The sequence below is a fragment of the Coregonus lavaretus genome, assembly GCF_964263955.1.
Source record: "Coregonus lavaretus genome assembly, chromosome: 21".
In the NCBI taxonomy this organism is placed as follows: domain Eukaryota; kingdom Metazoa; phylum Chordata; class Actinopteri; order Salmoniformes; family Salmonidae; genus Coregonus; species Coregonus lavaretus.
Window position 1 is genome coordinate 36,249,900 of NC_140008.1, and position 15,803 is coordinate 36,265,702.

Below are 15,803 nucleotides of genomic sequence, written 5' to 3' on the forward strand. Positions count from 1 at the left end.
TTAAAGTGTTCTTACACTATGATTTTGAACATTCAAAGCAACTGAGAAACATCCATGGCAGACATTGTTGTCACCTTAGCTTGCTACATAACTTCTGAGTGATCGGAAGCACGAGCACCACCAATCAGCCTACACCACTGTGCACACCTGTCATTACTATGACAACTAGCATAGCCATGTCAGCAAATGACTGCTGTCTGAATACACATCCGATTTGGTCACTTGTAACTTGCTGTTTGGACATTCAGTAGTCCAAAACGGAATTTAAAAAACAAAACTGATTTGACCATTAAGGCCTGCAGTGTGAACAAGGCTTAATAGCCCTCAAACTAAACTCTGAAGCCAGTTCCACTGTATTTTTTTCATTGTTCCCTTCAAATCAGGGACTGATTTAGACCTGGGACACGAGGTGGTTGCAATTAATTATCAGGTAGAACAGAAAATCAGCAGGCTCCCGACCTCGTAGGGTAAGAGTTAAATACGCATGGCCTATAGTGTTTGCTTCTGGGAATACTGTCCTGTGTACTGTAGTTGGAGGGAGGTGTGTGAATCATGAAGTAACTCCATAATGATTGATACTTGATACCTTAATTGTAAAATATGTCTCATCACCCCACAACATTCTTAATATTAGGTTGTAAGCTTTTTAAATAATTATTTTGATATTTTCACAGATAAGGTTATATTAAAGGGGAAATCTGGTACATCCACTTTTGGACTTTTAAATTAATGATATATATATAGCCATTTATTCTTGAATATAACTCATACATTTTTCTCATGAGCTTAGTTCACTCTCTTATGGTATTGTAAACAAACACAGCTTCTAAACATGGTTTAAAAAAATCTGTCATCTCATGGATGGTCAGTCCTTGCATCTATAGCTCCGCCTATGAATTTGAGTGGTTGCATTTCTTCAACCATTTCAGTGGCCTTGTGTTTAGAGTGGCTCGATCCCCGGCCGAGTCATACCAAAGACTGTAAAAATTGTACCCAGTGCATATCTGCTTAGCACTCAGCATTAGCACCCCCCCAAAGAGTGAAGGGGTGAACCACTTTGTTATTTGAATCCCAGATTGCACCGTTGTCAAAATAACAGTGTATAAGGGAACCAAAATTGCACACAATGATACTTTTCAAACAGACAATGGTAGACATTTTCCTTTATTTGGTTTTGTAGTGGATTCAATCAAGGGCTGATGGAACTAGCTACTAGCTAGCTTGCTAAATCTGTCACATTTACAGAAATGTTGAATGATGTGAATTTGTCCCTGTCAAATAAATGTAATGAAATCCACTCTACGCTTTATAACCATTCTTCTACTGAGGAGAGGAGAATCTGCCGAGAAACAGGATGCTTTTGGTCTTGTTGTGCCTGATGAAGAAGAGGAAGGGATGGTCAGCTGTGAAGTGTTCCTCTCGGATCATACAGAACGCTATTAACCCAGCAGTGGCGGCGGCAGCCTCTGTCCCCTCCTCGTTCACCTCCACAAAGGCCTTATGGGCCACCGTAGACAGGAAGAGCCCCCCCTCCCCGTTCATCCCAGACAGGTCGGCCCTGCCCCCCTCAAACACGTCCTTCATGCCCAGCTGGATCAGGGCCTCATTCAGCTCGTAGTTCTCCTCCAGTTTGAACTTGGGCAGGTGAACTATGACCTCTGTGCCCGTGTCCATGTTGTCTCTGCTGGTCCACTCATCCAGTTTCTCCATGGTCAGCTCTCTCTCTAGCTAAAATGGTGCACAAAGTTAAAACCCAGTCGGTATACAGAGAAGAAGTTGAAACACAGACAGTTAAAACCCTGTCAGTGTAGAGAGGAGTAGCAGCATTGACACTCTATTATTATACAGATGATAGATGATACTGGAGTAGTGTGATTTTCAGCAGCCTACCCGGACCTGAGCCAAGTACACCACCTAGTGGCAAATGATGTGCAGAAAATGCTAAAATAGGTACCATGACTTGCATTGGATTTGTGCCACAAATGCTCAAATGTTAGCATTTGGAAACCGTGCCAGGGGAAACAAAACCAAAGCATGGATTGCTGTCATACCTTGTCCATAGTCTGTTTACAGGGTAAGGAAACCAATGTAATTTGGGTGAAGTATCCCTTTAACTATAGGAGGTTTTGTAGTGTAGCGAACAGAGGGACAGGGAAGCATACCCGAGTTGCTGGCATGAAAAGCAAAACCCCCTACGCATCGAGCCAATAGGGTTAACCCACTTTGGGGGGAATTTTAGTATGGCTCATCAGTGAGGATTGCTTCAGTAGTGTGAAAAGGTTACAGGAGGTTGTGTATACCTTCACTAGGGGATCAGATCCATCAGTGGCCTCCTCAGGTAGCAGGACAAACATACTGAGCTCCTCATCCACATAGGGAAGCTCCACGATCTGGAGGTTATAGTCTGGGACGTAGTTAAAGGGGAACTTCTTCATCTGGTGCATCATCTGAACTGGCTTGCTTTCATTCTGAAAATTCCCAGATCATCATAGACAAGGAGAATGAGTTCATCTGACCACCGTATAATTCACAATAGGCCTATACAGTGTAACTTTGTTTTGTCTCTTGGATGATGCACAAATGTGTCAAACCTTTGCTTGTACCACTGCTAAAAAGAAGGCCCATATGAAGCGAGCTTTTGAATCCTTTTTGGTTTTACATAACTTTCCATATCTTCTAGCAGTGTAGTATGTAATTCTATTATACAGACAATACTCCATTATTTAATTACTGAGCATAGATATCTATCTAGATATTATTGCCAATATCCACCTGGTTTATTTTGAAGGGCATCTCTTTGGTGTCTTTTTGGTCAAATCGATTCAGCCAGTTTCCTTTGAAGTAGATGGCGTTGACTAGGGCCAACCTTGTCATAACACTGACTGTCCCCGGCTTCAGCAGATCTTTGATTTTATCTGTAAACACAAACATACAAACACGCATACACACACACACACACACACACAATTAAACAAACTAAACCAAAAGCAACTCTAAAACAAGAAGTCCCATATGGTTCTAATGATGTAATTTAAGCATAGACACATTTATTAATCTCATGTTGAGTTCAATGTTAGCTGATCCTAGTTACAGATCTGTTGGTTCAATCAATCAAATGTATTTATAAAGCCCTTTTTACATCAGCAGATGTCACAAAGTGCTTATACAGAAACCCAGCCTAAAACCCCAAACAGCAAGCAATGCAGATGTAGAAGCACGGCAGCTAGGAAAAACTCCCTAGAAAGGCAGGAACATAGGAAGAAACCTAGAGAGGAACCAGGCTCTGACGGGGTGGCCAGTCCTCTTCTGGCTGTGCCGGTAGAGATTAGAAGAGTACATGGCCATTAAGGCTAGATTGTTCTTCAAGATGTTCAAACGTTCATTAATGACCAGCAGGGTCAAATAATAATGGTTGCTGTTCTTTAATCTAATCAAATTTGTGTGTTTAGTGTATGCTGTTCTATTTATGTTGTGTTTTCCCCCCCCCCTGTATTGCACTACAAATTTCCCAACTGGGACAATATATGTGATTGATTAACTGAATGATTGATTGATATGTTAAATGATCTTACTCTCTGTCTGCTGTTCCACCCAGCCGTTGATCTCTCCTCTGGTCTGCTCTGCTGCGCCGAGGAAGTCCACTGCCTTCATGTCTGCATGGTAGAACTTGTGGGTGGATTCTAAAAACTCCTACAGCAGAGTGAAACAGTTCAATTAGCATATAGAGAAGTTCAGTAGAACTCCTACAGCAGAGTGAACAGTTCAATAAGCATATAGAGGACAGTAGAACTCATTCAGCAGAGAGAACAGTTCAATAACAGTTAAATCTTCCAATGGCATTGAGGAGTACACCACATCAGTCACTGGCTTCATCAATAAGTGCATCGATGACGTCGTCCCCACAGTGACTGTACATACATACCCCAACCAGAAGCCATGGATTACAGGCAACATCCGCACTGAGCTAAAGGGTAGAGCTGCCGCTTTCAAGGAGCGGGACTCTAACCCGGAAGCTTATAAGAAATCCCGCTATGCCCTCCGACGAACCATCAAACAGGCAAAGCGTCAATACAGGACTAAGATCTTATCGTACTACACCGGCTCTGACGCTGGTCGGAGGTGGCAGGGCTTGCAAACTATTACAGACTACAAAGGGAAGCCCAGCCGCGAGCTGCCCAGTGACACGAGCCTACCAGACGAGCTAAATTACTTCTATGCTCGCTTCGAGGCAAGCAACACTGAAACATGCATGAGAGCATCAGCTGTTCCAGAAGACTGTGTGATTACACTCTCCGTAGCCGATGTGAGTAAGACCTTTAAACAGGTCAACATTCACAAGGCCGCAGGGCCAGACGGATTACCAGGACGTGTACTCCGAGCATGCGCTGACCAACTGGCAAGTGTCTTCACTGACATTTTCAACCTCTCCCTGTCTGAGTATGTAATACCAACATGTTTCAAGCAGACCACCATAGTCCCTTTGCCCAAGAACACTAAGGTAACCTGCCTTGTGGTCCTCTGTAGTTCAATTGGTAGAGCATGGCGCTTGTAACGCCAGGGTAGTGGGTTCGATCCCCGGGACCACCCATACGTAAAAATTTATGCACACATGACTGTAAGTCGCTTTGGATAAAAGCGTCTGCTAAATGGCATATTATTATATTATTATTAAATGACTACCGACTAGTAGCACTAACATCTGTAGCCATGAAGTGCTTTGAAAGGCATGGCCAAGCTCACATCAACACCATTATCCCAGAAACTCTAGACCCACTCCAATTTGCATACTGCCCCAACAGATCCACAGATTATGCAATCTCTATTGTGCTCCACACTGCCCTTTCACACCTGGACAACACCTATGTGAGAATTCTAATCATTGACTACAGCTCAGCGTTCAAAACCATAGTGCCCTTAAAGCTCATCACTAAGCTAAGGACCCTGGGACTAAACACTTCCCTCTGCAACTGGATCCTGGACTTCCTGACGGGCCGTCCCCAGGTGGTAAGGGTAGGTAATAACACATCCGCCACGCTGATCCTCAACACAGGGACCCCTCAGGGGTGCGTGCTCAGTCCCCTCCTGTACTCCCTGTTCACTCATGACTGCATGGCCAGGCATGACTCCAACACCATCATTAAGTTTGCCGATGACACAACAGTGGTAGGCCTGATCACCGACAACGACGAGACAGCCTATAGGGAGGAGGTCAGAGACCTGGCCATGTGGTGCCAGGACAACAACCTCTCCCTCAACGTGATCAAGACAAAGGAGATGATTGTGGACTACAGCAAAAGAAGAGGACCGAGCACGCCCCCATTCTCATCGATGGGGCTGTAGTGGAGCAGATTGAGAGCTTCAAGTTCCTTGGTGTCCACATCACCAACAAACTAACATGGTCCAAGCACACAAAGACAGTCGTGAAGAGGGCACGACAAAACCTTTTCAGGAGACTGAAAAGATTTGGCATGGGTCCTCAGATCCTCAAAAGGTTCTACAGCTGCACCATCAAGAGCATCCTGACTACTGCATGGTATGGCAACTGCTCGGCCTCCGACCGCAAGGCACTACAGAGGGTAGTGTGTACGGCCCAGTACATCACTGGGGCCAAGCTTCCTGCCATCCAGGACCTCTATACCAGGCAGTGTCAGAGGAAGGCCCTAAAAATGGTCAAAGATTCCAGCCACCCTAGTCATAGACTGTTCTCTCTGCTACCGCACGGCAAGCGGTACCGGAGCGCCAAGTCTAGGTCCAAGAGGCTTCTAAACAGCTTCTACCCCCAAACCATAAGACTCCTGAACATCTAATCAAATGGCTACCCAGACTATGACCCCCCCCCCCCCCCCCCTTTACGCTGCTGCTACTCTCTGTTTATTATCTATGCATAGTCACTTTAATAACTCTACCTACATGTACATATTACCTCAATTACCTCGACTAACCGGTGCCCCCGCACATTGACTCGGTACCGGTACCCCCTGTATATAGCCTCGCTATTGTTATTTTTACTGCTGCTCTTTAATTATTTGTTACTTCTATTTCGTATTATTTTATATTGTATTTCTTTGTGATTTTTGGGGGTATTCTTTCTTAAAACTGCATTGTTGGTTAAGGGCTTGTAAGTAAGCATTTCACTGTAAGGTCTACACCTGTTGTATTCGGTGCATGTGACAAATCAAATTGTATTTTATTTGAATAAGCATATAGGGAAGTACAGTAGAACTTCTGGGTGGAGTCTAAGAACTCCTACAGCAGACAATAATAATAACACAGTCAGTCTGTTGTGTCTTTAAATAAAGCCCAGCATATCCGTAAATGTGATAAGATTGTATAGATTAGTAGACTGTAAAGTGGCTGTTACTTGCATGAAAAGTATAGTTTATAGGGAAACTCACAGTCAGGAAGTTGCAAGTCTTCTCTCCATAGAGACGGTTGGCCAGTTTCAGGGTGTAAGATGCAGACGGAGAGTTGATATCTCCATTGAGTGTCTGGAAATCTGTGTGGACGTCTTTAGTCAAGTTGAATGACAGAACCTGGGGAGAATTCAGAGAGGAAAGATTGTGGTTAGGGTTGCAAAACAACTGGTAATTTACCAAAGTTACCAGAATTTTTTGTCATTTACAGGTAATCTATTGCAATTGAAGGTAACTTTGGTAAATACGGTTTACTTGAATAACTTTTATATTTATATGTATTTGTTCAAACTATTCATTTTTATATCTGTGTCCATATTGTCCATGAGTTTCTAATGGATAGACCATATGGTTCAACAGAAAATAGCCAAATTAATGAAAAAACAAAACATCTAATTAACAATGGCATAATTTACAATTAACTCTGCAACTCTTCCAACTTTTTTCACAACTTCCACCAGTTAAGTGGCAAAACATTTACAACAAAGACATATTTACACAGTAAAATAAATAAAAGAGTATAAAAACATAAACAATATTTCATGCTGAAACCCTCATTAAACACGAATGAACGCGATTCACCAAGTTGTGGGTTAAATTAGAATAAGGTTATACAGCTTTGTCATTCTTAAAAAAATAAAAAACTCCTCTTATTTTATTCTTTCAAAATCATGAAAGTTTCCTAAATTCTGTTAGTTTACTGGTAAACCTACAAAATTATCAGTAATATACCCTCCCTTTGCAACCCTAAACTAAATCAAGCTTGGACTATGTGTACAGTTGAAGTCGGAAGTTTACATACACTTAGGTACTTAACTAGTTTTTCAACCACTCCACAAATGTCTTGTTTACAAACTATAGTTTTGGCAAGTTGGTTAGGACATCTACTTTGTGCATGACACAAGTAATTTTTCCAACAATTGTTTACAGACAGATTATTTAACTTACAATTCACTGTATCACAATTCCAGTGGGTCAGAAGTTTACATACACTAAGTTGACTGTGCCTTTAAACAGCTTGGAAAATTCCAGAAAATGATGGCATGGCTTTAGAAGCTTCTGATAGGCTAATTGACATCATTTGAGTCAATTGGAGGTGTACCTGTGGACAGTGGCGGCTCCTGAAAAAATTCTCAGGGGGGGCAATTTTTCTGATGATTTAGGTGACCTACACACATTTAAAAAAAGATATGTCCAGCAACAACATGAAGACAGGGGCAGCATATAAGTCAATACCAGAAGCATTTATTGACTGATCTCAAAAGTGTTGGCTTACCAGGGTTGGTGGAGCCCTCAGTTTCATCTTTGCCTCGCAAAGCTAACTCAAACACTCCGCAAAACTTCACACACTGGATTAGCCGGCTGAGGATGTGGCGGTTCTTGCTAATGTCGTAGTAAATATATTTGTTATAGTGAATATGGAATATGATATGTTGAGTAAAATGTTGTGCTAAGATCTATTTAGGTCAGGAGCTGGTTATAAGTTCTGTTCCTATCCAATAACAATGGACAAAAGGGTCCTATCTTGTCAGCCTTGTCAGTTTCAGTTCTCCAGTAAACTTGTGATTATCAACACTAACCTCATCGTTGTGGCGGCGGACAGCTAGCCTGTATCCCTCATCCAGTTGAGTGGGAATGTTCACTCTCCCCAAAGCAGACAATCTCAAACAGCTATCCATGTGGGTCTTTGACAGCTCATGTTTCTTAATCTTTCCTGAAAGATGGTGCATGTCCGTTACACACCAGTCGCTGTCCAAGCGGTGCTGTCTGCCGTGCCGCCTTCAGGGTGAAAGAGTAAGCAGGGGGTAGCAGAAGACTGCATTAGCTACATCGCAGCCTGCTAGCCAGGTTTTTCGTTCGTACCAATTTTTGGAAAATCCTCGGGTGTAGGACTTCCCCCCTTTAGTAGAAACCTGTTGAATTATTAAATTTGGTCTGGGAGGTCCTAATTGTTTCGTTGCCAATTTATCTTCATTTGTTCGCCGACAAAAAGGAACTTCTTTCAAAGACACAATCGAGTTGCACTGAAGCCTAGCCATTTTGATAGTAGTAGTGAATTGATTGACGCTCACGCTGCTACCCGCTCTTTTCTTAGTTACGTTCATGGTTATGTTACGTATGACGAAAGCGCGTAAGTGCAAGCCCTCAGAAACCCATAGAGGTTGTATTGAAAGCTCTGATATTTGAAAAAAATTGATTTTACATGGGAGTCTATGACAGACTTCTGGGCGATTTTCAACCTGACTGAAATCGCCCCAAAAGGGGGGGGGGGGGGCATTTGAAGCACGACTTTAGCCTGATTGGACATTTAGTGGCACTGTGGCAGATCAGACGTCTAGATTACAACACTGATAACTACTGTTGCCGTGATATAATTGATTAGAAAAAAAATCCCTTCCTTTTCCCGTTTGGCAGTGCGTCGCCCATATCGCCCTATTGAACACACCGCCCCTGCCTGTGGATGTATTTCAAGGCCTACCTTCAAACTCAGTGCCTCTTTGCTTGACATGGGAAAAGAAATCAGCCAAGACCTCAGAAAAAAAATGGTAGATCTCCACAAGTCTCGTTCATCCTTGGGAGCAATTTCCAAACGCCTGAAGGTACCACATTCATCTGTACAAACAATAGTACGCAAGTATAAACACCATGGGCCCACGCAGCCGTCATACCGCTCAGGAAGGAGACGCGTTCTGTCTCCTAGAGATGAACGTACTTTGGTGCGAAAAGTGCAAATCAATCCCAGAACAACAGCAAAGGACCTTCTGAAGATGCTGGAGGAAACAGGTACAAAAGTATCTATATCCACAGTAAAACAAGTCCTATATCGACATAACCTGAAAGGCCGCTCAGCAAGGAAGAAGCCACTGCTCCAAAACCGCCATAAAAAAGCCAGACTACGGTTTGCAACTGCACATTGGGACAAAAAGCGTACTTTCTGGAGAAATGTCCTCTGGTCTGATGAAACAAAAATGGAACTGTTTGGCCATAATGACCATTGTTATGTTTGGAGGAAAAAGGGCGTCGCTTGCAAGCCGAGGAACACCATCCCAACCGTGAAGCACGGGGGTGGCAGCATCATGCTGTGGTGGTGCTTTGCTGCAGGAGGGACTGGTGCGCTTCACAAAATAGATGGCATCATGTTATGTGGATATATTGAAGCAACATCTCAAGACATCAGTCAGGAAGTTAAAGCTTGGTTGCAAATGGGTCTTCCAAATGGACAATGACCCCAAGCATACTTCCAAAGTTGTGGCAAAATGGCTTAAGGACAACAAAGTCAAGGTATTGGAGTGGCCATCACAAAGCCCTGACCTCAATCCTATAGAAAATTGGTGGGCAGAACTGAAAAAGTGTGTGCGAGCAAGGAGGCCTACAAACCTGACTCAGTTAAACCATCTCTGTCAGGAGGAATGGGCCAAAATTCACCCAACTTACTGTTAAGCTTGTAGAAGGCTACCTGACACGTTTGACCCAAGTTAAACAATTTAAAGGCAATGCTACCAAATACTAATTGAGTGTATGTAAAATTCTGCCCCACTGGCAATGTGATGAAAGAAATAAAAGCTGAAATAAATAATTCTCTCTACTATTATTCTGAAATGTCACATTCTTAAAATAAAGTGGTGATCCTAACTGACCTAAAACAGGGAATTTCTACTAGGATTAAATGTCAGGAATTGTGAAAAACTGAGTTTAAATGTATTTGGCTAAGGTGTATGTAAACTTCCGACTTCAACTGTAGATAAAGGGTAAAGTGCAGTACACATCTCAGACAAAAAGAGATTGTCATGATGTAATACGCTTCTGTAAATGTACAGCTTTGCTTGGACACTTACTGACTCCACAGGTGCGTCCCAAATGGCACCCTATTATTCCCTGCCCATAGCTCTATGGGCCCTGGTCAAAAGTAGTGCACTATATAGGGAATAGGGTGCCATTTGGGAAACAGTAACCTGTGGGTTTATAGCGCTTTTCCATGGTAACTAGCTGGACTGTGTCTTCCCGGAGGTAGATACTGCTGTGATACATTGTAAAGTACAAGTTCAGCAGCAATAGTCAGAGTTAGTAATGTCTTCTATCTATGTTACATGAAGCCTACTTTAAGGGTGTGTGTGTGTGCGTGCGTGTGTGTATCTATGTCTGTGTATTGGAGTATGTGTGTGTTACCTTTGCCATCTGAGCAGCTGTGTCTCCTTTAGCTCCCAGGTAGACCATGGCCAGAGCTGAGCTGATACTGAAGGGGGAGACGAAGACATTCCCTGTGTTGGTCTGACCCAGAGTGCGGTACAGCTCCAAGGCAAAGGCTGTGATAGAGTTGCTGAGAGAAGCCATGGCTGATGACTGATCTGTCTGAAGAAAGGAGATTACAGTATTGTTTGACATATGCAGACTAATCAGATCATCATATCTACACTTATTTTAATGTGAAAATATGAAGTTTTGCAGCATCTTAAGTGACCAAAATCTTCTCCACACATCTCCCCATCACTAGCCTATTTCATTTTGGAAATAAAGTCATCATTGGTCCTGCATGACTCCTAATCATATTCACTCTAGTTTAGGGCTACACTGTATAGGCTACTCAATGACAGTGACAATAGAGAAATAGCTTCTAAGGCAGAATGTTATTGTTCATTTTAACTCGGTGCGCTCGCAGCCTCACTTACCAATTGCTATATGAAAGACATTTAATCGGCAAGCAAAATATCCACAAATAGCCTAAACTATCCGGCAGCAACCCGGAAGCAGAGGGTTTTCGAAGCAGGTTAGGAGAGCATTTTAGCTAACCCTGACCCTAACCCTTTTCCTAACCTTAACCGAATTCTTCAAACCTGCTACGTTAATTATCCTTACCTGCTGCGTAAATTCTCCTAACCTGTTACGAAAAAGTAACTTCCGGTCGTAGCTGTAGGCTATACCACCTAGTCAAAATGGTAAAAATATACAGCTGAAAGCAAAACGCAAGTAGGCTACACGTGTAGGCCTACAAATCACGCTACTGTAATGTTGCTTGGGATTAGGAAGACTAATATTCGTCACTTACCCGTTCTGCTTCCCTCTGTGTGAAAATATACGATATGCACAGTTCCAGTGAAAGAGAAACTAAACAGACGTAATGCCTTCCTCAGCAGAGAACTGCAAATAAGCCCTGGAAATATGCCGCATATATCATTTGGTGCGTCCTTTAATATAGGCTATGCACTGCTCTACCGGAGCCATAAAACTGGGTGCGGACTGAATATACAGACCTGTCCACTTTGCCAAAGTCAGTTCGCCTATTGATATTGTCAGTTAGACTGAGTTAATTTTCACTAGGCTACTACCTGCTGGACTTTGGTCCCTCTGCCACACCTGCCCTGCTGAGATATAGGATGTCCAAGCAGGTGTTTTATCCTGGGCTGGCCCAGGGAACCCACATTTCAGGTTGACTTTAATGATTAACACATACACAACTTCATAGCAGAGTCAGAGCAGACAGACGCCATTACCAGTCACACCTTGAAAGAACCCATAATTTTTTGAATGTCTGGGGGGGTGTTAATTCCCTAATAATTGCACCACTTTTACGTACGAGGAAACTATGAATAGTTAGTTAAATACCCATAGTTAGTTAGTTAGCCCATAGATAGTTAACCAAATAGCTATCCGGACTATTTAACTATCTGCATTGACCCTTTTTGCACTACATTTTTTGACTCATCACATATGCTGCTGCTACTGTTTATTATCTGTCACTTTCTTTCTGGTTATACAGTGCATTCGGAAAGTATTCAGACCCCTTGGCTTTTTCCACATTTTGTTATGTTACAGCCTTATTCTAAAATTGATTAATTTTTTAAAATATATTCTCATCAATCTACACACAATACCCCATAATGACAAAGTGAAAACAGGTATTTTAGAAATGTTTGGAAATGTATTAAAAATAAAAAACAGTATTCAGACCCTTTGCTATGAGACTCGAAATTGATCTCAGGTGCATCCTGTTTCCATTGATCATCCTTGAAATGTTTCTACAACCTGATTGGAGTCCACCTTGGGTAAAAACAATTGATTGGACATGATTTGGAAAGGTACACACCTGTCTATATAAGGTCCCACAGCTGACAGTGCACGTCAGAGCAAAAACCAAGCCATGAGGTCGAAGGAATTGTCCGTAGAGCTCAGAGACCGGATTGTATGCTTGTATAATTTTTTGTACTTTTACCCCTTTTTCATGATATCCAATTGGTAGTTACAGTCTTGTCCCATCGCTGCAACTCCCCGATGGACTCGGGAGAGGCGAAGAACGAGAGCCACACATCCTCAGAAACACGACCCTGCCAAGCCGCACTGCTTCTTGACACACTGCTTGCTTAACCTTGAAGCCAGCCGCACCAACGTGTCGGAGGAAACACTGTCCAGCAGGTGACCGAAGTCAGCCTGCAGGCACCCGGCCCGCCACAAGGAGTCGCAAGAGCGCGATGGGACAAGGAAATCCCTTCCGGCCAAACCCTCCCCTCACCCAGACAATTGTGCGCTGCCTCATGGGTCTCCCGGTGACGGCCGGCTGTGACACAGCCTGGGATCGAACCCGGGTCTGTAGTGACGCCTCAAGCAATGCGATGCAGTGCCTTAGACCGCTACACCACTCGGGAGACCAGGTCTCCATCATTCTTAAATGGAAGAAGTTTGGAACCACCAAGACTCTTCCTAGAGCTGGCCACCTGACCTAACTGAGAAATCGGGGGAGAAGGGCCTTGGTCAAGGAGGTGACCAAGTACCCGATGTTCACTCTGACAGAGCTCCAGAGTTCCTCTGTGGAGATGGGAGAACCTTCCAGAAGGACAACCATCTCTGTGGCACTCCACCAATCAGGCCTTTATGGTAGAGTGGCCAGATGGAAGCCACTCCTCAGTAAAAGGCACATGACAGCCCGCTTGGAGTTTGCCAAAAGGCACCTAAAGGCCTCTCAGATACTGAGAAACAAGATTGTACTCTTTGGCCTGAATGCCAAGCGTCACGTCTGGAAGAAACCTGGCACCATCCCTACGGTGAAGCAGGGTGGTGGCAGCATCATGCTGTGGGTATGTATTTCAGCGGCAGGGACTGGGAGACTAGTCAGGATCGAGGGAAAGATGAATGGAGCAAAGTACAGAGAGATCCTTGACGATAACCTGCTCCAGAGCGCTCAGGACCTCAGACTGGGGCGAAGGTTCACCTTCTAATAGGACAACGATCCTAAGCACACATCCAAGACAATGCAGGAGTGGCTTCGGGACAATTCTCTGAATGTCCTTGAGTGGCCTAGCCAGAGCCCGGACTTGAACCCGATCTAACATCTTTGGAGAGACCTGAAAACAGCTGTGCAGCAACGCTCCCCATCCAACCTGACAGAGCTTGAGAGGATCTGCAGAGAATGGGAGAAACTCCCCAAATACAGGTGTGCCAAGCTTGCAGCATCATACCCAAGAAGACTCGAGGCTGTAATCGTTGCCAAAGGTGCTTCAACAAAGTACTGAGTAAAGGGTCTGAATACTTATATGTGATATTTCATTTATTAATTTTTAATACATTTGCAAAACAATCTAAAAACCTGTTTTTGCTTTGTCATTATAGGGTATTGTGTGTAGATTGATGAGGAAAACATCTAATTTAATCCATTTTAGAATAAGGCTGTAACATAACAAAATGTGGAAAAAGTAAAGGGGTCTGAATACACTCCCGAATGCACTGTATCTACCTCAACTACCTCGTACCCCAGCACATTGACTCGGTACTGGTACCCCGTGTATATAGCCAAGTTATCGTTACTCATTGTGCATTTATTATTACTTTTATTATTACGTGTTCGACTTTTCTATTATTTCTCTATTTTCCTTCTCTCTGCATTGTTGGGAAGGGCCCGTAAGTAAGCGTTTCACTTTTAGTCTACTTTCAGTTCCGTTCCATTCCGATAGAAATAACACCATTCTCCACGCATTGTAATTTATAAATTGATAAAAGCTATAAATAGAGCTAGGTAAATGACTACTCTGTTAGTGAAGGGGATAGTAAATACAAACAGCAATTGTTTTATATGATTTTTCCTCATGATCGCTGGAGACGAATGTGAAACCAGTCATATGGAAGCAAACTGAAAATCATATCAACATGAAATATATTGCGACCCCTTTTCCATAGTGAATTAGGTTATAAATAGCTGTGCCTTTATTCAGAATGATAATTTTATGTCCTCATAATTTGCGGGGATGAAATTTGGAGACCCAACCTATAGGCTTCTTTAACGCCAAACCTACTGAGTTGATGTATGCGCTCTAGAATGCCCGGCCTTTTTATTTATTTATTTAGACAATTTGTATAATGTTAAAGATTAGCCACTATCGGGAGCCACCGTCAGTAATACCCACATACATAACTGTCACTTTAGTGTTCGTTTCCTTCAATTTGTAGCATACATTTTGCATCATTCCATTCCATTCCATGTATCTTTCTTTCCCCGGTTACACCTGTGTAGTTGCTCCTGAGGGTCACTAGCAACAGTGGATCTTATTAGGCTAATGTTGTGCAATAATTTGGGACATGTAGCCTATTTGAATCATTACGGAACTCAGGCCACACGTAGCCGTTTAAACCTGCAGCACGGTTCATGACGACTGGACCATTGTCACAACAGTACCATGTTTAGTGAGGAATAGGGTAGATTTATAGGACTATTGTTCAACCCCTATTGTACACTTGTATCACCTCCCAATATTTCATGGACTGAACTTGACTATGGCAACTTTCAGGATGAATCAAACCACTGTATTTTCCCTCCTCGATGTTGGCTGAGAGAACTTTTGCCCCTTTCATATTTGGATGCAAGCCATCCCTCTTGTAAAACTGGGGCCACTTCCAAAAGTTGTGAAAATTGTCAATTTACTCCAAATCCATCGAAGAACAGTAGGATTTACACCACTGGCTTAAATCCTACTGTTCTTCTATGGATTTGGAGTACATTGACAATTCTCTCTGCCAACTTCGAGGAGGCTCATATAAAATATTGACCCCAAAAAAGCCCAGCCCCTAATTAGGTAACTCTTCCCATTCCCACTTTTTCACAGCATTATCATCATACTGCTACAGATAACCATATTGTGACCATAGAGTTTAATTCCACTGTTAGCTCTATTACTGCTAGCCCAATTGGGAAGCCCACTGTGGTAAGCTCGTGCTATTATTTAAATACCATAAATATGGATACCATCGCTGTTTTCAAATCACATAGAGGGCTTGGGCAGTTACATATCAAAGTACGAAGTCTGATGTCAAAGATGGACCTTCTTGATATCTGAGTATTTAAAACCTTTCTTTCATCTGAATTAGTCATTTTGGGGATTTTTACTTAGATTGGCTAACCCCGGCCTC

The 15,803-nt window shown here is 42.9% G+C and overlaps 1 protein-coding gene across 5 annotated transcripts; it reads right to left on the reverse strand.

The window, feature by feature from the left end:
• Window positions 1-1,146: 1,146 nt before the first annotated feature.
• Window positions 1,147-11,924, reverse strand: LOC311148451 (leukocyte elastase inhibitor-like). Of its 5 annotated transcripts, XM_084185426.1 has the most exons (8): window positions 11,458-11,553; window positions 11,268-11,335; window positions 10,581-10,763; window positions 6,396-6,533; window positions 3,573-3,690; window positions 2,773-2,915; window positions 2,301-2,468; window positions 1,147-1,728 (listed from the first exon to the last, which is right to left on the reverse strand). In XM_084185426.1, exons 3-8 carry the CDS (start codon window positions 10,743-10,745, stop codon window positions 1,321-1,323), a joined length of 1,140 nt encoding a protein of 379 aa, XP_084041552.1. In that variant the 5' UTR covers window positions 10,746-10,763; window positions 11,268-11,335; window positions 11,458-11,553; the 3' UTR covers window positions 1,147-1,320. The 5 variants fall into 5 exon arrangements, with proteins under 5 accessions (XP_084041552.1, XP_084041548.1, XP_084041550.1 ...); XM_084185422.1 differs by lacking the exon at window positions 11,268-11,335 and having other exon boundaries at window positions 11,458-11,924; XM_084185424.1 differs by lacking the exons at window positions 11,268-11,335; window positions 11,458-11,553 and adding an exon at window positions 11,738-11,919.
• Window positions 11,925-15,803: the final 3,879 nt, after the last annotated feature.

Excerpts from the sequence above, each read along its gene's own strand:
- LOC311148451 (XM_084185422.1), bottom strand. The coding sequence starts at position 10,745 with ATGGCTTCTCTCAGCAACTCTATCACAGCCTTTGCCTTGGAGCTGTAC. Across the intron at positions 3,691-6,395 it reads AGACTTGCAACTTCCTGACT|GAGTTTTTAGAATCCACCCA; the intron begins GTGAGTTTCCCT and ends ACTCTGCTGTAG. Across the intron at positions 1,729-2,300 it reads GATCTGATCCCCTAGTGAAG|CTAGAGAGAGAGCTGACCAT; the intron begins GTATACACAACC and ends GCACCATTTTAG.